Consider the following 22621-nt stretch of genomic DNA (forward strand, 5'->3'; position numbering starts at 1 on the left):
TCGGACAAGTGCCAACAGGCACCATGTTTGACAAAGTGGTTGTGGCTGGTGAAGTCCTACCAGGGCTAACTTTAGGCTCCAGGAAAGAAATGTCTGCTACATCTAACACATATGTGTTGTTAAGCTTCATTCCAGCCTCTGTGATGCATAGGAGTATACTTTGTGCAGGCATCCCAAAGAATCGTTCACAATGTGGATTGTCCATATTCGGGAGTATTTATAGACAACCCGCATCTTCGAAGTTCACACCCGCCGCGTATGTATTTGCCCACTTCGTCCCCCAAAAGTTTCTCCATATAACATGGTATCTGTATTAACAAGGCATGACTATATGTGTGCGCGGGATAAAATTTTGAAAACCACTGTGCTCTGTTCAGGGAATTTAGCAACCCTCTAGCTTGTGGGAGAAGAAAGCTGTCTACGACTACCGCGTTGTTTACTTCACAAAGATCGACACACGTGTATATAATCCAGTCTTCTGTTCTGAACACGCTGGTTTTAATGCCTTCGACTGTGTTAGTGTACGGATGACGACAAGGGGTGTTGCTCTGTAGCACTTGTAGAGGCATCTTCAATGTCGCTGGTCTCGGTATAAAAACAGAACCGCATTGCTCCACTGATTTGGATGTCTAGTGCCACACTATGTCCCCGCCTAACAATGGTGTTCGCAGCCTAAACCAACAGTTGGGTGCAACTTGCTACGAATGCCATCGTCGCCTTTAAGGCTTCCATGGTATTCATTGGAGTAATTTGGCAATGTCATTAGATAGATGGACAGATATCCATTTTGGCTCAGAAGAGCTGCGGTGTCGCTGAAAAAAGGCGGGTAGCCCATACTGCGCAGGCCCGCGACGCCACGTCCAACGATGATGAAATGGTATTGTATGAGGGAATTAAAAAAAGTGGTGACGATGTTTTAAATGGCGCTTGTGGACGAGGGTTGATGTTGCGATTGAAGAGGGTGAAAAGCGTTCGACCTCCCAGCGGTCTTCACGACGGTGGTGGTTGCACGACGAGTGCATCACGTGCAAACCATTGTGTGAATGTGGCATTATCTGTTAGCAAGACGGATGTTCGAGTGTCGAAGAGGAACTGTACTGGCGTTCCGAGATCCTTGACGCCTGTAATGACTGACGCCGATTCACAGTAAATTAGTTATATTTACACTCGCATGACAGATGACCCCCAGCGTCATACACTGGCCCCATTCTCAACCAGGCTTCTTCTTCATCGTCCTTGCGGCTTGACACCAGCAGGGTGCAAGACGGATTGATGATCATCACAACGCCGATGTGGATCCCCACTTTTGATGGTTCACTGGTGTGGCATGCAATTTCGGAATAATTTTTGTTGTCGTAAGCACCATGATCCGAGACCACCCGCTCGACTTGCTTGCATCGTGATCGCCGGTCATCCCGACGCACACTTCAGCACGTGCAGCAGTCGTGATGAGCTCCTGCGACTACGGTTGTGAAAATGCACGTTTCTTCCCGGGCAGGAGTTGTACTTCCAGCATCGCTGCGGACCATCCCTGCAATTGGCACGCGTGCGGATGCAAGAGAAATTGCCTTACCACCGCAAATGTTGCTGGCCTTGTGAGCCTTGTCGCGAGCGACTGGACTGTGCCACATGGTTGCCGACTGCTGGAGGTTGTGCTCCCGGGACGGGACATTTGCTCGCAAAACCTCCCGACGATAACCTCTGCGGAGGTGGCAGCAATGACTCGTATCGTGGGCATTGTGGAAGGCTCTTCTGATAGGAAGGCTGTCGGAAGGATGTTTTGGAGTGATTCCGGGATCTTTGCCGACTGTCGTTATTTGGCCGTGATAGATTGATCGGAAGAAATGCCTTTAATGCATGAACAAGAAGATCCCCGTCTGTGGGTTATCTGACACGAGATGAGGGCGTGGTGTGGATGACTGAGGGGATATTGGATGAAATTTATGCGTCCCAGACTTCCTGATAAACACTGCCCATCATAAAAGATGAGCCTGAATGCACAAACAGTAAAACAAGTTTCATCTAAAGCAGTTTATAAAAAAAACAAAAACACTGTACACTAGCACCAGTGGGGGTGAAAACAAAAGACTCAATTTCCCACTTGATGGAGTGCATGCAATTCCTTTGAGATCCTGCATTGCCTGAACTGACCTTAAAAGTCCCTTCCAAACCTGTACACTGTGCTACCTGGCTGACATCAACTCGACATTGGTGCTTTTCTTACGTGTCAACTTGTTTTCAGGAAAAATGTGTTTTGTGGCATACACCGCATTTGATACGCTGATTTTAGGGGAAGTTCCCAAGGTGGAAAAGATATATGTGAGAATGAATAGACTTCCACATCATCTAGGCAGTTTAGAAGCATGTTTATCAGGACTGCAACAACCCTTTAACAGAAACGGCAGTTTGTCATGTTCTTCCCAAGGAATGAACTGTAGGGACGAGATTGCTGGGGCAAGAAAATGGATTGACTTTATTTCATGTTGGTTGTGTAGCGAAGAGCAAGCTGTGTGCTATCAATGCTTCTTTTATAGTCATCTTAAGAGGGGAAGGGAAAGTAGAAAGGGCAGCGGGAGAGGGAATGCCATGCCTGCTTTAATGTGCACTATACAACATTCTTTTGGACTCGAATAAGTTTGTTCTACTCGCAACAGAGTCCTGTAGTTTGTACGAGTCTTCCGTCTCGAAGTGGGTAGCACCTTTCTCGCCGAGCAAGCTCTGGAACCTGTTGGCAAGTGTGAACTACGGTCTCTCCTGGTGACTGTTGTGGCGCTGTTTGCCTCGCTGCTTGTGCCGCGGGCTCCAAACATAATTCAAACGGTGCAGACGTGTCGTCTTCTGGTGGAACACGCGCAGCATGGTCCTTGTGACGAACCCACTGAAGAACACGTCGCTGAGTGCTGACACACATGTATCTCGCGTTTAAAGGGGCCCTCCGGAGCTTTCTGCGATCGTCTGTTTATGTTGTTATATTGCGTAGTAGGTGCAAGTTAATATGTATACAATGTTTTAGATTAGAAAACCGTTTATTAAGCAGATGGCAGAAGAAATATATCGGGACTATTTTCTCTTGGAAGACAATCCCCCATTCCCTGCCCATCGCTAAAACTTGACCAATGGAAATGCTGCATCTCGCGGTGAATGCAGACGTTATTATAGCAACTCTTTTTAAGCTCATTGTAAATTAGAGTTTGAGAAAAATGTAAACTGGTTGTGGTGCGGGAAACCATAGTCCGCAATTATCGCTCCAAAACCAGCGAACTATGTTTTCTCCCCGTAAGCTTGTTGCTAGGGGGTGATGCGTCGGCTCGTCTGCTTCCCGGGGCGTCTGCAGGCGTGCGTTTGCAGGACACGTGTTCCTTCTTCCCGTGGATCTCGACTCCGAAGCCAGCTTTGCAATCCTTCCACGTCAACGAGTCAAACGTTTCCTTGTCATCTGTGGAATGCGACTGCGTATTGCAGTAGCAGCGTGACGGTGCGGTGCGACGAACGACGACTGCCGAGCACAAAGTCCGGGCTCCTTGACGATGGTTCGCACGTGTTCGAGAGATTCCTCCGCGGGTCGGCGGTCGGCCGCGTTAGTGACGCGCAGTGGTGCCGGAATCCTTCGCTTGCTATTGGCTGACGCGTAAAGAGATGCCCCTCCCGTTTTCCGGGGTCATCTCAGAAAGGGGGGCGTGCCGGGGATTTTGATAGCAATTTTAATAGGGAAATCCGCCGCGCATGACCGTGATTTTATGATTTTTAGGATCCCTAGGGCCTGTAGATTGAGTTACCGCCATAAATAGACTACTGCAGAACGCTCCGGAGGGCTCCTTTAAGGACTGAACAAAGCCCTTAGCTTGGCTACTGGGATCTCGGCCCATTTTAATTCTCTCCACCCTTGTATATTTGGGGTCCCAATGGTGATTTCTCCCAATTGGCTGCCCGTTTTTTGTCGCCTTTTTTTTTGCTTTTCCCGAGCATGCTGGGGGACTTTGTACATTGGCGTTCCTTCCGAGGGTCTCTTCATGTTTCACCTTTTTTTCTTCCTGTTGGTTGCATATTTTTATAAGTAGCTTGCATCTTCCTGTTTCCCTCTCGATTTCTTGAAGAGCTGGCGCAGCTTCTGGACGGGGGGAAGGGCTTCTTTCTGTGTGCCCAGTGCCTGTGCGTACCGTAAAAACCCGCGTATAGTTCGGACCCGCATATAGTCCGAGGTGTAATTCGGGGATAGAAAACGCCAGAAAAAATGTTTTCACGCGAATATAGTTCAAGAAAAACAGAAAAATGCATTTATTTACATTACACCTTATTCGTTGTCCTCATCTGACGCACTCTCTTCCGAAGTTTCCTTGTCGGAAATGTCCTCCCACAGCACCTCATCCTCCGTGCCATCAAGCGCGTTTGAAATGGAGCATTTTTTAAAGGCACGACAAACCAGCGCCTCGGGAATGCAGGCCCACGCCTCGGCGATCCATGCGCAGAGCAGAGCTGGCGAGGCCCGTTCCAGTCGTCCGGCAGGGGTCACTTCCGGCTCTCCGGACCTCATCCACTCCATATACAGGCGCCTGATGTGGTCCTTAAACGGCTGATTAATGCACACATCAAGTGGCTGCAGCTGGGATGTCATCCCTCCCGGGATGACGACGAGCTCGGTGCAGGAGTTGCGCAGCAGTCGCTTCACGGAGTCTGCCAGATGACACCGAAACACGTCGAGCACAAGCATCGATGGGAACCCCAACAGTGCTCCGGGCCGTCAATACCACACGGACTTTATCCAGTCCAGCACTAGCGATTCGTCCATCCACCCCTTGTCCTGGCAGCGGATGACAACCTTTTTTGGGAACTTCTCCCGCTTCGGCAGCGTCTTTCGTTTGAACACCACGTAGGGTGGCAGCTTGGAACCGTCTGCCGTGCAGGACAGCATTACAGTTACCCGCATTTTCTCATTCCCAGTTGATCGCACGGTAACTTGCCTGGAGCCTTTTCGATGCACCGTTAGAGCCGAGGGCATATCGAGGTACACCGGCGTCTGGTCAGCGTTGCCGATCTGGCCCAGCTGAAAGGGGACTGCCTTTCGCAAAGAAATCACGTGCTTCTGAAAAGCCACAAGCAGCTCTTCGTAGCTTTCTGGCAGCTTCTGCGAGATCGACGTACGCCGACGTAGGGAGAACCCGGCGCGGCGCATGAAGCGAGACACCCAATGCTTGCTTGCCTTGAAGTCCGCCCGCTGAATGCCTTTGTCTCGAGCGATCTCCCTTGCCTTTGCTTACAGCAGCTCGATGTTCACCGCGAGATGTGCAGATTGTTGCTCCCGAACAAAGTCCGTCAGTTCTCGTTCCACTTCGGGAAACGCTCCATTTTTCGGTCCCCGGAAACTTTTTCTCTGGCCGCTGCATGCAAAAAGGGCTTCCTTCTGGTTCCGCCAACCGCGAATGCTCCGCTCGTTCACACCGAACTGCCGCTCCGCAGCACAGTTGCCGATGGTTTCGGCAGCAGAAATAACTTTTCTTTTAAAGGCAGCCGAGTACTTGCTGCGCGGTCCTGACATGGTGTAAAATCACAGAAAATTGTGGCCGTCGTGATGTGCGCCAAGTGATTGCAATGGCCACTGTTGCACGCCTGTCCTGTAGGTCTCTAGGACTATCGCCACCAACGCCACTAACGCTACCTAACGCAGAAGCGCGCAGACACCTAATGATGATGATAGCACCGCCCAATGCCGAAACCGAAACCAAAACTGTGAATTCGGGCCGAAAAGTTTTGAGATCCGCATATTGTATGTGGCCGAAATTTCACACCTTAAAATTAGAAAAAAACCCGGGCTATACGCGGGTTTTTACGGTATGTCAGGGGTTGTTTCCTCTGGCCCGGCAGGGGCTCTTTCCCAAAAAAGCTGTTACCTGCTTGGCCAGCTGCTCGCCACTGGCCTGGGCTGCTTCTGGCGTGTCTTGGATGCCGTCCCTTGCCCTGGCTGGCAGGTCTCGAGTTGCACTAGCTCGTCCATATAGCTTTACTGAAAAAGAAAAAGTCTTGGAAAAAAAAAAGAAAAAGCCAGCCAACTATATAAACATTGCTAACCTACCTGACGAAATACTAGGAGACTGGCCGACTGGGCACTTTTGGTCTGTATTAGCTGATCATTTGATTTGCTCTTTGGTACACGGTGTAGTAGTGGTGGTAGATTTAAAGGGACCGTGAACTGATATTTCAACAGAGTCCAAAACGCTTGGGTTTTGATGTTTCTTCCGTCTCGCAACTTCTTGCATAGCACCGAAGGCAGCGGTCACAATCTTTAAGCTCGTTGAAAGTTTCGAAAGGCTTTCACGTGTGATGCACCGGAAAACGTGGTGACGTGGTGCGGCCGGGGCTGGAAATGCAGCTTTAACTGAACTTTGTCACGGCGTGGCGCCACCTTCGCGTAGGGCTTAGTGCGCATTCATGTAAATGTTGCCGTGTCTGCTTCATTCAAAAGATGATTGGAGTCGCGCTTAAGTCACATTCATGTAAACGCGGCTAGTGACGGCGTTTACATGAATGCCGTGAGAACTTCATACTTTTCGTGTTCCCCGCCACCGTCTCGGCCGACACCCGACTTTGCCGAAGCTTCCCACTGAGACGCTGGAGACAACCCGGCACCTCCCAAGAGTTGTTCCCAGTCCTCCCCCGTCAAAAGACAGCCTACCCCAAGGTCGAGCTCGTCTGTCAACATGCACATGTTGACAGACATGTTGACTTGTGTGCCGTCCACGACCGTGGCGTCGTGGCACAGCGGCAGCGGCAAGCGAGCAAGCTTGGCCATTTCTGCCTGTCCGAAAGCCGAAATCAAATTCATCGATCCCGACGGATTCCCCACGCTCGTCGGCAACATGCTTTCTCGCACGACGGTTATCTCGCACCCCATGTCGAGGATCGCGCTCGTCGGGACGCCAGTGCAGTCTGTCTCGACCCGCTGCAGGCTGGAAGTATGGGGGCCCCCTGCGGTGACCCAGTTGCTATCTTTGCCACCAATGACCCCGAGTCATCGGGTGGCGTCGCTTCGTTTCCCGCTTCTACAGAGTGGATGCGCGGTCCCTTCGACATAGCTGTAGGTTGGGCTCCTGGCTTTGGTTTCCTAGTCGGGCAGTTCCTTGCCAAGTGTCTTTTTGGCACTCGTAGCATCTGGATGGTCTTCACCACCTTGGCGAGGCAACCCTTCCCCTCAGCCTCCTCGAACGTCTGAAGAATTTTGCCTATCTGATGTGGCCTTCATCCATCCCTCGCCCTTGCGCAAAATCACATATTTCAAGCCGTCCTTGCTCAGTCTGTTTGTCACCCGATCCGCGACCATCCGTTAAACTAGGTCCTGCTTAATGCCAGCCCCTTTCGCCTCGAGGTAATAAGTAAAATAACCCCTCATCCTCAATGTGAATTGGGTCCACCCTTCGTCTTTTCTTTTAGACACGGTTTGGAGGCGCCAGAGGTATTCTCCTGGCGTCATTCTAAGTTCCTCTAGGATGGCTGCTTTCACCTTTTCGTAGTCCGCGCCCTCCTCCACGCTCAGGCTCACGTAAAGATACCTCACCCTGTCTGACAGCGCAGGGATGATCAAATGCACACGATTGTTTTGGGGCACTCCAAACTTCGAGATTATTTTTTCGGCTTCCTCGAACCAAACTGGCGCGTCCACGTTGCGAGGCAGCTTACGACATTTGAACCGGGCTCATGCGACAGCCGTGACTCGCGCCCGACTTCGTGCTTGACTCCGGTCGAGTCGTCTTACCTTCCACCTTGAGTCGTCGCTTGGCTACGGCTTCGGACTCGCCCGAGTTTCCCTCATTCGGTAGTTCACCCTCGGGCTGATCATTGTCCCTCGTCCCTGATTCATCTGCCGACCTCCTAGCCATGCATTAGGAAATCCGACTTACTCAGTCCGGGCTGTTCTGTTTCCGTTCTGCTGCAACGTCGGCAGGCAATTATTTGCTTGCACCCTTTGACGGTTCAGTTGCTCCGAGGTCTGCCGCCATTTTCAGGAGCTTGTTCCAGCAGGGTCCCGGTCCGGAGACGTGTTGTGCCCCATCCTTGAAGGTTCAGGTGCACAATCCCTTCGTTGTTCTCAGCTTGCCGACACGTACGTCGATACTTTTCTGCCAGCTCTGTCGACTTCGCCAGTAAACTTTCGTTGTCGTTCTTCTTGGCTGGCGGCTTGGTACGTTGGCATCTGATGGAGGCTTTTGAGGGTTCCTATGTTCGAGACATTTATTTCCTTTACAAACTTTGTACTTCTTTGTACAAGAAAAAGAAGTTTGCGTCTCCGTCGAACTTCCTTGTGGTTGTTCCAAAGCAAGCAAAAATCGCCCCTTCCCGCCCTGTCACGAGCTTTTGAAACGTCGGTCTTTCTCGCCCTCGGGAAGGGATCGGCTAAAAGGTTTGAATCCTTTTGGAGTCGCGTGCTGCCCCGTGTCCAATGGCCGACACGGCGCATACAGGCACATTCGTCAAGTTCCCAATGGTCTCGAAGTGACAGCCCCGTAACTTTGACAGTGGTCGCTGTCTTTGCAGCTTCACAGCGAACCCCTCGGTCGAAACTTGATCGGCCACGGAGGATGCGCCGAGTTGCAGCCGCCCCCATGTACAAAGAGAGAGAAAACACTCTTTGCGCACGGCGACCACCCCAGGGGGCGTCCAATATGCCTTGCCCCAAGGTGCGCTCGCGGCGTATGCGCGGCCGCTAATAAAAGGGACAAAATGAAACCCCGCGGTGGCACCCGACCTTCTGGGGGAGGAGGCAACAATTTACTTGAAAGTGACACTTCTGTCAAATCCACTCTAATATCTTCTTCCCACCTCAGTACACTCAAGAACACCAAAAAAAGTTTGGTAACCAACCAAATAAACTTAAAAAAGAAAAAAAAAAGCTTACAAAGTTTTTTTGTTGATCTTGAAGTTACTGACTCTCAAGTTCCGCAAGACGATTTCAAGTCGTACGGTACCTTGGCTTGGTTTCTGTGCAGGGGCGATGATATCTCGCAAGTAGACGCATGCACTCGGCCGCTTCCACTTGGACCTTCGTTCCTCTCTTAGTTCCGGGGCTTATATTGCCCGCTTCTCGTTAAAGACCAGCTTGTCCCACTTGATGCGTCTGAGCACCCTGGGTGTGGCGTCCGACAGGGGTAGGTCCTCCTTGGGCGAGCCCCTGGTGTCCAGCCTGAGCATCAGCTCTTCCACTTCAGCATCACGGATCTCCGTGTTCCCAGCATCAATGCGCAAGTGGTGCAAGACGCGGCAAGCAGCGATAAACCTGGACATTCGGTGCACTGTCAGTAACTCTAGGGTTATCAGTTGCCCAAAGCATTGTTTGAGTAGCCCGAAGGCATTCTGAATGAGCACCCTTGTGGAGCCCAACACAATGTCAAAGCTCTTCTGCTGGCAAGTCAATGTCCCATAGTCCCAAGAAGGAGTGACTAAAGTCTTTCTCAACTGGCATGCTGCATTGCCAGGAAGTTGGTACTTGCCCATGCTGCGTAGGAATAGGATGCTCCGTGACCCAAGTGGTAACTTATAAATCCTCGAGTCGTGGATCTTGCTTGTTGGACCCGTAAAATGATCCACAAAGTGGCGTCTGTATTCACAGGTGCCCTGCAATGTTAAGTCTTATCATGTCGATGGACATACGTTGACTTCACCTTGTTGGTGAGAAACCGCTGTCAATCCCTTGATCCAGGAAGGCCTGGAACCTAGTAAAAGAATTGCTCAATGTGAGCTCAAACTAAGGGCTGTGTATTTATGCCTATCAAATCTAAAAAAACCAACACTATATGTAATCTGCTCACGAAGGGAAATAAATTGTACCAAATGAAAGTGGCATTTTTAGTTCAATTTTAAGACAGATTGCTGCACCAATTATACAAAACTTTCTGTCCAGGGTCTTTTGACAATGTCATTTTTGGTAATAAATGTAAGGTGTGCAGTCACCTACATTGTTGGTTCAGTTTCTTGAAACTTGAAGAAACTGACTACAATGTACCGCGATGCAAACAATTTTCTTCCACCAGAGATGTACAGTGCTGTACGGCATTTAAAAAAAAAAAAAAATGCTACCAACTGCCACAGTTCTTTTTCTTGGATCTGGAAACTTGAATCTGGAAACAGATTTATTATCGAACTACAGACCTTTCTTCTTAAATCACATCCCACTTATGCAAGTTATTAGAACATATCATCTACAAACATGTCACGGAGCTCTTTGCATGCCGCAAAATGCCAAACAGGTTTGTATGTACCGTCTCACTGCCGCCATGGGGCAGCAAATTTATTGGTTGCTAAAGTACAAATGTAGTGAATACTGTTTGCAGTGCTAATATTATTGTATTGAAGAGCAGGCAAGTTTGCAAATCAGTCTAGTCCTTTGCAGGGTCATTCACTGTCCTTAGCTTTAGTTGCTCTTCAACCTCAAACCTGGATCTCTGAGTTAGATTTTTTGATAAGCGATGAGACCCCAAGTCTAAAAAAAATGTAGCACTTTTTATTTTATAATCTATCTTCACAAGCTTCTGTGCAGGATATGATTAGCAGTTGTCTCCAGCAGAGTGTATGTTCCAAAGTCCGCAGAATGGCCTGGCGTCCTTCCGTCTCCTGCAAGGCCTCTCTTCCTCGAAGTTCAGCCAGGGCAGTTGCCTGCTCATGAAACCAGACCTATAAAAAATGAGGATGTGCAAGTCCAGTCCTGTTTACTGTTTCAAACTTTCCAGGTTCCTTTAACCTCAGTTACTGCAGGCAGCATCACAGAATTTTGAAATACTGTGACTTCATCACCGACTCCGTTCCAAGGAAGGAAAATAGTCGTTATACCTTCGCGGGGCTACTTCCTGAAAACAGGATAGCAGAACAGACAGCGAGGTTCCCCATTGGCTTTTTGTGGAGGACCGGCTGACTGCACAAAGTGCTGACGTGGGAGTTGGGACACGTGATGTCCGCTCAAATTATTGTCCCCACGAAGGTCAGTTTAGCCGTGCACTGTGATATGCCGCAGATCGGGCACCTGTCTAAAGTTCTCTCAGGTTCGACTCAAAAATCGGGAACTTTGTTTCGTAGAACCTTTCGGCCTTTGACTGCTCGGTGGATGCATCAGTTCTAGAGAAATAAAGCACACAAAATATTATTAATTATATCAAGTTGCTGAGAAAGCGGGTGCAAAATGTTAGAAGTAGCTTACAATAAAAGCAAGTAGAAATAATGCGTGTTAAAATGATTTAAGGTGTCAAAATATTGTTATTAACTGAATTCATGCTGAACTTCATGCTGAACTGAACGTGGTGTCAAGTTGTCTTCTCCTCCTCATCGAGGTGGTAGTTTGTCCACAGTTCCTTCAAAATGGCCAGGGGTCCCCTCACATGCCGCCCACACAACAGCTCAAAGGGCGAGAAGCCCAAACTTGCCTGTGGGACCTCCCTGTACGCAAAGAGCAACGGCACCAGGTAGCAGTCCCAGTCTCGGTTTTTCGGCCCACATTCTCTTCAACATCCGTTTCAGGGTACCATTGAATCTCTCGACCATCCCATTTGCCATAGGGTGGTACGGCATTGTATGCAGCTGGCGTATGAAGAGAAGTTGGGCAACCTCCTTCATCGAGTCAGAAGTAAAATCGGTGCCCCGGTCGCTTAGGACTTTGTTAGGGAGGCCAAATCGAGAAAACATTTTCACTAGGCCTTCAGCGACCCTCTCCACACTTAGCAGCGCCACGGCCTCCGGGTATCAGGTTGCGTAATCCATTAGGGCCAGGATACACTGATTCCCGTGCTTGGATTGGGCCCACAATGTCTATGGCCACTCTTTTGAATGGGTTTCAATGAGCGGTGCCTCCCCTAGCGGCACACGATTGACCCTGCCCTTTGGGATTATTGTCTGGCAGATGTCACAGGAGGTGACAAATCTCTTCACGTCTGCGGTGATGCCTGGCCAGAAAAATTCCTCCGAAATTCGGTCCTTCGCCTTTTGCTCGCCCAAATGACCAGCCATTATTCCGTCATGTGCAATTTTCAATACCGCCTCTCGATGGCACCTTGGAACGACCAGCCGACGCACCATGCGTCCGGTTTTCTCGGTGTAGCTTCGGTAGAGTAGCCCACCCTCCCGCTGGAAATCAATCCTTCCTTCGGAGTCCCTGCACATCAGTTTCTTGCCAATCTGAGAGAAGCGTGGCTTGAGCGATTCGTTCTCTTCCTGCTCATCCGCGTAATTCCTGTTCAGCGGCTGTACTGCGACGTCGGGGGCTTTGAGAGTTTGGAACTTTTGGGGGTTGGTTCCTCGCCTGTGAGTGCATTACAACTGCTGCTACAGCTTCCTCCTCAGCAGGCTTGGTGCCGATCGGTTGTTCAACTGCCTCCTTGGGGTCATCTGGTGCCCTGGCGCTTTTTATATTTCCAAGGATTAGGTCATAGAGTGGCTCCGCCATGCAGAGTGCCATGATGAGCCCCGAATAGTATGGAGTGTTGAACTCAACCCGTGCTTCAGGCAGCATCTTGGCTGTTCCATCGACTACATAAATGGGTTGGTTCTCTGGCGATATGCTATCGTTGCTAGAGCGAAGCACCAATTCCGTGTCCACCTGAAAAAAGGCTAACACGTCTTGAAATTTATTGTCGCTGCCTGGAGAGTCGATAGTTTTTTGCTTACTACCAAGATTCCAAAGCCAATGCTAGGTTGTGCCTTGCCACAATTGGGATTTGTCACTAAGCCCTGGTGGCTGTATTCGCGTTCGATTGGTCTGTCGTAGTCGCTGTCGAAGTCTGCGAGTTGTTTTTTTGCAGCGTTATCGTAGACGTTAGCACGTCTTTGTCGGTCACCGTAGAGTCTAGGGTTGAAAGCGCTTTTCCCATGATATTGGCAGACGAGGCAATGTACGTCTTTGAATTTCTGCAGATGGGGGCGCACGTGCGCAACCAACCGTTTTGAAAGGTGTAATCGTAATTATTTATTGGGGTGCCAACGTGACTTTTGAAGGGAAACGTGTTAATAAACTTGTCGCTACGGGCGTAAAGTCGGAACAATGAATAAAGTCGTAACAATTGTTGTGTCGAGGTACGCCCATGCATGTGGGAATCATGTCGGTTTTTTTTAATGTGCCCCGATTGTCCATACTAACACCCCAATATTTTTCGATTAAGAGCCGATGGTCGTTAGTGTGAAATTTGCTGGGTTCCATTGTTAGCATTTGATTCTCTGTTGTACCTGGCTTAGCCGTACCCGTATCGAGATACAAGTTTAAGCCAACCGAACTAACACCATAAACCAACATGTCAGAGTTGACGGGTTGTACCACGCTAGTTCCAGTTTTCCAGGGAATTCCATGAGGCTTGATTTTTGCGCGGCAAGATATGGCATTGGTATCCGTTGGCAAGGATTTAAAAGTACCCGGCATATTATATAAATATGGAAATTTGGCCGGCAGGCACGACATTGATGTAAAGTAGCCATAGTATTTTTTGTCGTGCGAGTATGATATTTGTGTTAACACGGTGGCGTACCCCCAGGTGGTAAGTAATTTACTGTCACTATATACGGAAACCACTCCTTGGTCTCGGGGGACGCGCAAAATTTGCTGTACGACGACTCCTTCATTCTGAGTATTACTTCCAATTCCTGCTCCTCCTGGGCTGGGACGTTGGGTGAGGTCTTGCGAGGTCTCCTGGTCCTTTGGGCACGGGTCTGCTGAGGAGGAGTCTGCGGCGGCTGTCCCGGAATAGAGGGCTCGGTCGATAAAGTTGCGACTAAATTTCCATAGGGCTGCTTGAATTCGGGTGGTGATGACCCGCTATCGTGACTACGTTTCCGTCCGGACATGTCTCCTTCTCCATAGAGTGTACGGCCAAGAGCCTTTTCTTCCACGAAATTTTTGAAACCGAGTCCCGCTGTGCCAACGAGAGAGTGCTACGAACGCCGGTCAGCCCAGTCACTCACAAAGTCGCTGATGGCCTCGTGATCGGCGTCAAAGATGTCTTGGTCAGTAGTTGCATTCGAGTAGTGGTGATCGTGACGCCAGGCTATCCAGTCGTCTTTGTCCACTGGTTCACCGTTGTCCAGTGGGTACCCGGGGCCCAAGTACCGATGACCTGGGAAAAGAGGCATACCTAAGTAAAATCATCTCACGGTCTTTTTGAACGGCGACTACAACAACGGCTCTTAAAGCCACCCCCCAAATAACACCCGCTATTTAAACGAGTAACCTAACCTAACCTAACTGCAGGGCACTCCTCGGCCTCAACCAGGGCGCAGCCCTTGCAATGGGAAGGAGCTGAGCTAGCTGGTTGTACATACTTAGATTCTGGAAACCAGCTGAACTTACAGAAAAGGGTGAGGAGAGAAAGGAGAAGAGGCATCCGATCGCTGGACTACCAACTATTTATTAACCCTCGGCTTCTTCTTCTACTGGTCTGGTGGCTGTCCTTTTCACGTCTTCTTCTTTTTGTTTTTTCTTGATCTTCCTCTATCTTCATGGGCATTTTCGTCTCGCAGGAACTTCTTTTCACTTGTTTGTAGGGCAATGGATGGTGAACTGACGCAGTTGTCTTTTTGTTGTTCTATGGCTAAGGCCTCAAGTAGTTCTCGGGCGAACCGGTCTTTGTGGTGAGCTAGGATGCTTACCGTTTCGAGCTTAGCCTCACACATGCATTCTCTACAATGAGCTGCTAGATGTCCAGGTGCAGCCAGGTTTCTTAAGTTTGCGGCATGTTCTCGCGTTCGGTCATTTATACAACGTCCCGTTTGCCCGATGTAGCTACGTCCACATGACAATGGTATGTTGTAAACGACTCCTTTGTCGCATGGAACGTATTCTGTCTTGGGTTTGGTGGTACACCTGCCTGTATTGTTAACTTGGGCTAGATTGACCTTCCTGCACATTGCTTGTGCCTTGTTGGGTGCCGAGCATATGATATTTACGCCGTGTCTGCTTGCGATCTTTTTTAACCTGTGAGTTACCCCATGTATGTATGGGACCACCGCAAAAGGTGAACGGGAGATCTGCTTCGGTGGATCAAGGCCGGTGCGTTGACAAGTTCTTTTTATGTTGCGGCAAATCTTTTCACAAATGGAGGCCAGGAAGGGTTTCGGATATCCGGCCTCTTGAAGCCTGGACATTTCGGTTTCAAAACTTTTTACCATCTGATGGGGGCAGGTCTTCCTGAGGCTGGCTGAAAGAGCTGCAGTAGCGACCCCCTGTTTTACAATTTTGGAATGTTCGGATTCAAAGGGAAGGAACCCTTTCCCCGATCGCACTTCATATCTCCAACACAAATGTTGTTTGGAAGTTCAAGGCCAAATCAAGAAACCGTATGGAATTATCAACAGGGGGCTCGTAGGTGAATGTGAGCCCCATGCAGCTTGTCTGGAAATGCCTGAGGGTGGTGTGGAGGCATCAGTCTGCTGATTCATCAACTCCAGTTGTGCATAAAATAAGAAAATTGTCAACATACCTGAAAATAGCGGCAACTCGCGGGTCTTTTAAAACTTGCTGTATGGCTACCCCACATGCGGCGAGAAAGATGTCGCACAAGTATGGGGCCACTTTTGAACCAATGCACACACCACTCTTCTGGACATACGGCCGATTTTGATGGGTTACTACCGTTGCGGACAAATAATATCTTAAAACCTCCAAGAAGGTGTCTAGGCTAACACCTGCTGCATTTTGGAACTGCGCGAGCCCTTGGTTTTCGATGGAACTTCGGAGGACCTGTAGAAGCCTTGCTTGAAGGATGGAGTAATACATGTCCTGTACGTCCAAGGAAAACTCGAGACGATGTTGTTTCCTTGTTCCTCTAGATATGATATCACTCGCTCAGAGTTTGGTATGTGGAATGGGTCCGCAGGGTATATTGTGGAAAGATGTTGGGCCAAATATCTTGAAACACATGCTTGCCACGTTGTTTTTTCCGACACTATGGCCCGGAAAGGTACCCCTTCTTTGTGAGTCTTGGCGGAGAAAAACATCATAAGTTTGTCATTTCTTGCGGCTTTGATCTTGGTGCAAAGGCTGGTTTGTTGATTTTTTTCCAAGAGGTCTAAGATGTGTTTTTTTGCTGCTTTGATTCGTTGTTCGTCAACATTTATAAAATTCTTGGTGACAGCTTGATGAGCCTTTTCTCCATATGCATCTGAACCAAGAACAACAAAACCTCCCTCTTTGTCTGAGACGCATAACTTCAGATCTTTGCTTCGCAATTCGTGAATGGTGGATTTGAAGCTGATCTTTCCGTTGGTCTGGTGTATGAGGTTTTCAAAGGCTCGAATGCCCTCATCAATGATTTGAGGGCCTTTTCCTTGGGGAGCCTTGGCGGCTATTTGCCTTAGGAGAGCTACGTTGTCTACTGCCTCGAGCTTGGGGGCGATGGCGAACTTGGGTCCTTGTTCCAGCACCTGTCTGGCTTTTGTTGAAATTTGTATGTTCCCGATCACCTGGGGTGGAGTTTTCCTAACGTTTCCTTTGGCTTGTCGATGTGCTTCTAGATGGTGACGCCATATGGGGAGGAAACTTTGAACCCATAGGTTCTCCGTTGCATGCCTTGTCGAGGCGAGGTGATTGGAAAAACAATTGTAGGTGGAACATTTGACAACGAAAATAAACAGCGCGCAAAAAATACACAGGACGAAAGGAAGGTGTGGACGACACAAGCGCTGAACTCACAACTAAACATTTATTGAAAAAACACCAACGAAATAAACCGCACTATCGCTTCAGCACGTGTTAAGATAGGTAATTTCTTTTTTGTGAAGAAAAACCGATGTTTGGCTGACGCATGCATCTTGCCCCTCTTTTGTTATTGCATACGCTTCCAATAATTCCCTGGTAGTTTTATCTGTGCCCCTTCCGATGATGGTGATGTTATTGAATTGGGGCTGGCATTTACAGGCAGCACAATGCAGAGGCAAGTGACCCCCAGCGGTCGACCGGAGTGTCCAGTCATGCTCACGTGCCCTGTCATTAATGCATCGGCCAGTTTGGCCGATGTACACTCTTCCGCAGCTTAGTGGTATCTTGTAAACCACCCCCACCACACAATCAACATACTTGTTCCTGTGCTTTACGGCACATTGGCTCCTGCCCCTAGCCTTATCCGCAATTCTAGGGCAGAGTTGCGCCAACTTTCGTGGCGCCGAAAAAACAACAGGGACGTCAAACCGCCCGGCTACCTTTTTCAAATTGTGCGAGAGTTGTGCATGTAGGGGAGTACCTGGGGTCTGGTTGCGGGTCTCTCTTTTTTCTGACTTGACCCTCCCTTAATCTTTTTTAGCAACGTCTGCGCCACTGCCAGAATAACCGACTCTGGGAAGCCGGCACCCGTCAGCCGCTGTACCTGCATCTTAAAACTTTCTGACATTGAATGGTGGCAGGACTTGAATGGTGGCAGGTGGCAGTGCAAGGCAGATTCACTGTAATCACTGCTGCCCCTCTACTGCATTGCAACAAAACATGTAGTTCCTCATTTTTTTAGACCACCTGAGACTGGGTGGAAGAAACACGACGACGTCTCAAACACAGCTAACCACTTTATTCAGTTTTCCCTCCTTTTATACATCCTGATCCCAAAATCGTCACCATAAAAAACACTCCAAACAAAGGCACCAAGGGGACACGTCTTGACTTCGCAGCCACAACAACGAATCATTTTGAACTAACAAAAGCTACACACACATCAAAACGTCGGCCGAAGGTAACATTCTTTGACCTCGCAGCCACTCTTACAAAAGACAAAGAAAACGATCCACACGGAACCGACTGCAGTTCTAACCCAACAACATAATACATTTTTTTTTTTTTTTTTTTTTTTTACATAAGTATACAAACGGAACAAGAACATGACAAAGGAGGCACCTCTGGCGAAAAAACACAAAACCTGTTCAATTCATACTCGCAGAAAAGCTTTCGCCCTATCACTAAGAAGCATAGACGCCTGGCTTATGCAATTGCCGATCGACCTAATTTTTACTGTCTCTTTTACAACCCTTTTAACGTCATTTATCTCTTTGCATACTACCGTTGTACCGGACCACTCGGCTGAGCAGTTTCTGCATTCTTGTACATGTGTCGCAATTTCGGAATTAGTCGAGGAAAAATCGAGAAACAGGATAGCAGTGATGCCGTATTTTCACACCGTGTCACACAATATAAAAGCGTGTGCAAAAAAATTTGGCGTTAATGTAGTTTTCAGCTCGGACTTTAAGTTGGGCAACCTCACTCCGTTCCAAAGAGAGAAAAAAGGGTGCCAAAAGGGCCACAGGGAAAAGTCTGTGCCTTGTGAAGCTGGCGTTGTTTACGACATACCGATGACGTGCGGTTTTAAGTATATAGGGCAGACCTCAAGATGCTTGAACGATCGTCTGACAGAGCACAAGAGAAACGTAAAGATAAAATCGACTAATTCCGAAATTGCGACACATGTACAAGAATGCAGAAACTGCTCAGCCGAGTGGTCCGGTACAACGGTAGTATGCAAAGAGATAAATGACGTTAAAAGGGTTGTAAAAGAGACAGTAAAAATTAGGTCGATCGGCAATTGCATAAGCCAGGCGTCTATGCTTCTTAGTGATAGGGCGAAAGCTTTTCTGCGAGTATGAATTGAACAGGTTTTGTGTTTTTTCGCCAGAGGTGCCTCCTTTGTCATGTTCTTGTTCCGTTTGTATACTTATGTAATAAAAAAAAAAAAAAAAAAAATGTATTATGTTGTTGGGTTCGAACTGCAGTCGGTTCCGTGTGGATCGTTTTCTTTGTCTTTTGTAAGAGTGGCTGCGAGGTCAAAGAATGTTACCTTCGGCCGACGTTTTGATGTGTGTGTAGCTTTTGTTAGTTCAAAATGATTCGTTGTTGTGGCTGCGAAGTCAAGACGTGTCCCCTTGGTGCCTTTGTTTGGAGTGTTTTTTATGGTGACGATTTTGGGATCAGGATGTATAAAAGGAGGGAAAACTGAATAAAGTGGTTAGCTGTGTTTGAGACGTCGTCGTGTTTCTTCCACCCAGTCTCAGGTGGTCTAAAAAAATGGTAAACTTACACCAGCTCGCCTGCGCCCTAATTGTTTTTTCATTAATCGTACCTGAGGCAGGCTTAGTCCCCTTTTCTTGTGCATCTTCGATTCCTTCATCGCCACCAACCGCTCTACTACTCGAAGCTGTCACGGTCCTGGACAAGTTGGGACGTCGCCTTGCGGAACTGGAGGCTGAAGTGGCGTTTTTCGGCATATGCTTACGGAAGAGGTACGTTGACCCGGAACTTTTCAAGCATTTGTCAGCATCGGCGAGTTCTTGGTCCAACAAGAAGATATTGAGGACCTACAGGGACGGTGCAAGTCAGAGAATCCAGGACGTCCGCAACGCAAGCGATAGACTGTGGTTTTTGCTGCTGGGAAAGGACTTCAGGCAACATCGGGACTTCCAGAACTGGAACGACATCAAAAGGGCCCACTTCAACCGGACTTGGTGCGTAAAGCGGAAGCATGTTTTGGACAGTGTTAAGAGATTAAGCGCGTGCGGGAGAATGGATGGAAGACTAGTGGATAGAAATCTTGTTAGACAGATGTGTCAGGGAGTTTCCCATGAAAACAGCTATCTTGATGTGCCCCATGCGTCCATTGTAAACCCATGTAGAGAAGCGGTATCCCGGAAGACTGAGGAATTTTTAAGTAGAGGGCCAAAGTTTTGTTTAAATGTAAAACCGTCGAGATTGGACGTGTTCTCGTCAATACAGACAGTCGCAAAAGTTGTCACTCAGGATGAGAAAGCAGCTTTTGTTGATCAAGCAATTGGCCGAATGGAAAATGTGATGGGCAGAGATTACCCGACGGAAAGAAGGAACTTCAGTGAGGTAAAAGCGGTAAAAAACGAGCTAGATTGTAAATCGCTAGAGATGTTGCAGACGGACAAAACTGGGAAGTTTGCAGTCTTACCCAAGCCGGTTTTCCGGAAGAAGGCAAAGGAGGCGTTGGATTCCCTGTTTGTGGAATGGACCGGGAATATTGGAAAGTTGAGAAAAGAGATTTGTGGGGTTCTTAGGGAAGAGGAATTTGAAGGGACGGCGAAAGGGATATTGAGCTCAAGACACTCAACATTGAGCCTGAGGTTTTTTCTAAAAGACCATAAACCTGAGCTTCCTTTCCGCACAGTGATAAATGAGAACGGGACTTGGCAGAAGGTGGTGTCTAAATTCCTGCAACAAGGATTAGAGTATGTAAGGCTTGAAGATTCGCTCTCGCTGAGAAACTCAAACGAATTAATTGACATCCTGGAGGTCCATCATGGCAGAAAGTGTTCGATATTTTCTATGGACATAAAAGACCTTTATTATTCGTTGGAGAAGAGCAGACTGTTGAAGCGTGTAAAAGAGGCCCTGGAGCGTAATCTCGTAAAATTTCAGTCAGGTTCGGGCATTTCGGTAGACTGTTTCCTGACGGTGTTGGATTTGTATCTTCGTTCAACGGTGGTAGAATACGATGGGAAAAAATTTGTGCAGAAAGATGGAGTGTGCATAGGCTCATCGGTAGCACCAGCTTTGGCGGAGATATATTTGAACTCACTTGACTCTGCAGTTGTAGAAGGACTAGGAAAAATGCCGTCGGGTAGCTGTATAGTCAGGAGATATGTCGACGACATTGTGGTATGCACCTTTCAGAGTGGAATTGCGGAGAAGCTAGAGTCACTAATAGTGTCATCAGCTCCTGAACTGAAGTTCACAGTGGAAAAACAAACGAATAATAGGTTACAGTTTTTGGATCTAAAACTTCATGTGGGTGAAACCCTATGCTGGGAGTATGGAAAAGATGCTCCGAAACCAGTACTCCCGAAGAAGAGCTGCCACTCGAAGACGGTAAAGGCGAGTGTCGTTAGATCGCTGTTCACCAATGCTTTGAACAGGTCATGTGTTCATTTCGTGGCTAGTGCAGTGAGGGGGCAGTGGCAACGATTGATGAACGCAGGCTACGAGGAAGATTTCATCGCGAGGCAAATGACATTAATGAACCGGGAAAAGGAAAAGGCGGAGGAAAAATCGAGAAACAGGATAGCAGTGATGCCGTATTTTCACACCGTGTCACACAATATAAAAGCGTGTGCAAAAAAATTTGGCGTTAATGTAGTTTTCAGCTCGGACTTTAAGTTGGGCAACCTCACTCCGTTCCAAAGAGAGAAAAAAGGGTGCCAAAAGGGCCACAGGGAAAAGTCTGTGCCTTGTGAAGCTGGCGTTGTTTACGACATACCGATGACGTGCGGTTTTAAGTATATAGGGCAGACCTCAAGATGCTTGAACGATCGTCTGACAGAGCACAAGAGAAACGTAAAGATAAAATCGACTAATTCCGAAATTGCGACACATGTACAAGAATGCAGAAACTGCTCAGCCGAGTGGTCCGGTACAACGGTAGTATGCAAAGAGATAAATGACGTTAAAAGGGTTGTAAAAGAGACAGTAAAAATTAGGTCGATCGGCAATTGCATAAGCCAGGCGTCTATGCTTCTTAGTGATAGGGCGAAAGCTTTTCTGCGAGTATGAATTGAACAGGTTTTGTGTTTTTTCGCCAGAGGTGCCTCCTTTGTCATGTTCTTGTTCCGTTTGTATACTTATGTAATAAAAAAAAAAAAAAAAAAATGTATTATGTTGTTGGGTTCGAACTGCAGTCGGTTCCGTGTGGATCGTTTTCTTTGTCTTTTGTAAGAGTGGCTGCGAGGTCAAAGAATGTTACCTTCAGCCGACGTTTTGATGTGTGTGTAGCTTTTGTTAGTTCAAAATGATTCGTTGTTGTGGCTGCGAAGTCAAGACGTGTCCCCTTGGTGCCTTTGTTTGGAGTGTTTTTTATGGTGACGATTTTGGGATCAGGATGTATAAAAGGAGGGAAAACTGAATAAAGTGGTTAGCTGTGTTTGAGACGTCGTCGTGTTTCTTCCACCCAGTCTCAGGTGGTCTAAAAAAATGGTAAACTTACACCAGCTCGCCTGCGCCCTAATTGTTTTTTCATGTAGTTCCTGCTCAACATGAAACAGCATTTGTTCTTTCTTGCTGGCTAGGCAAAAAGGTTTCAATATAAAACGCATATATTTCTAGTTGAGCAAAGAATTGGTGCACATTGTGGTTTGCAGCAGACTGGAGTCCTATCACACAAAAGGTTGGGGCTCAGAGGCTCCAAGGCTGTCGAGATTTGTGTACAGTGACTCGCGGAAAATCGGAGAGGAGGCGGACTTAGCGCCATTTTTCGGATCTAAGGATCTTGGACACTCGTTGGGCATGTCCTCGCCTTGACAAGGCATGCAACGGAGAACCTATGGGTTCAAAGTTTCACAAAGCTGACAATCACAAAGCTGACAATTGACGCCTCACCTGATCTTCTCACTGTTGTTCTACTGGATCTTGGCACTCTCACAGACTCTCCTTGGCGTCTCTGATCTCCTCAGCGTTGCTCTTAAGAGTGCTCCACCGAGATGGCGTAGCACAGCAGAGTGTCAACGCCCACTGGGGCCATCATCTTGGAGATCGGGGCGACTCGCAGTCAGGGGCCCCTCGTGTGGCCGCCCGCAGACATTCGAAGATGTCCGCTGCTCCCCCAGTCAGGTCTGCCAACGCATTTGACGGGCTGCATAACTGCTTTACTTGTCCTGCTTCGCTACAAGCAGTTTCCTGCTG

The 22621-nt window shown here is 48.2% G+C and overlaps 1 protein-coding gene and 1 pseudogene across 1 annotated transcript; one reads left to right on the top strand and one right to left on the bottom strand.

Moving 5' to 3' along the window:
* Window positions 1–12692: 12692 nt before the first annotated feature.
* LOC115318007 lies at window positions 12693–13381 on the bottom strand (annotated as a pseudogene).
* A 5613-nt stretch (window positions 13382–18994) lies between these two features.
* Window positions 18995–21508, top strand: LOC120838403. The gene has a single exon (XM_040208316.3). It carries the CDS (start codon window positions 18995–18997, stop codon window positions 21494–21496), a length of 2502 nt encoding a protein of 833 aa, XP_040064250.1. The 3' UTR covers window positions 21497–21508.
* Window positions 21509–22621: the final 1113 nt, after the last annotated feature.

Source organism: Ixodes scapularis, unplaced genomic scaffold, assembly GCF_016920785.2.
Source record: "Ixodes scapularis isolate PalLabHiFi unplaced genomic scaffold, ASM1692078v2 PGA_scaffold13__105_contigs__length_92229423, whole genome shotgun sequence".
NCBI lineage: Eukaryota > Metazoa > Arthropoda > Arachnida > Ixodida > Ixodidae > Ixodes > Ixodes scapularis.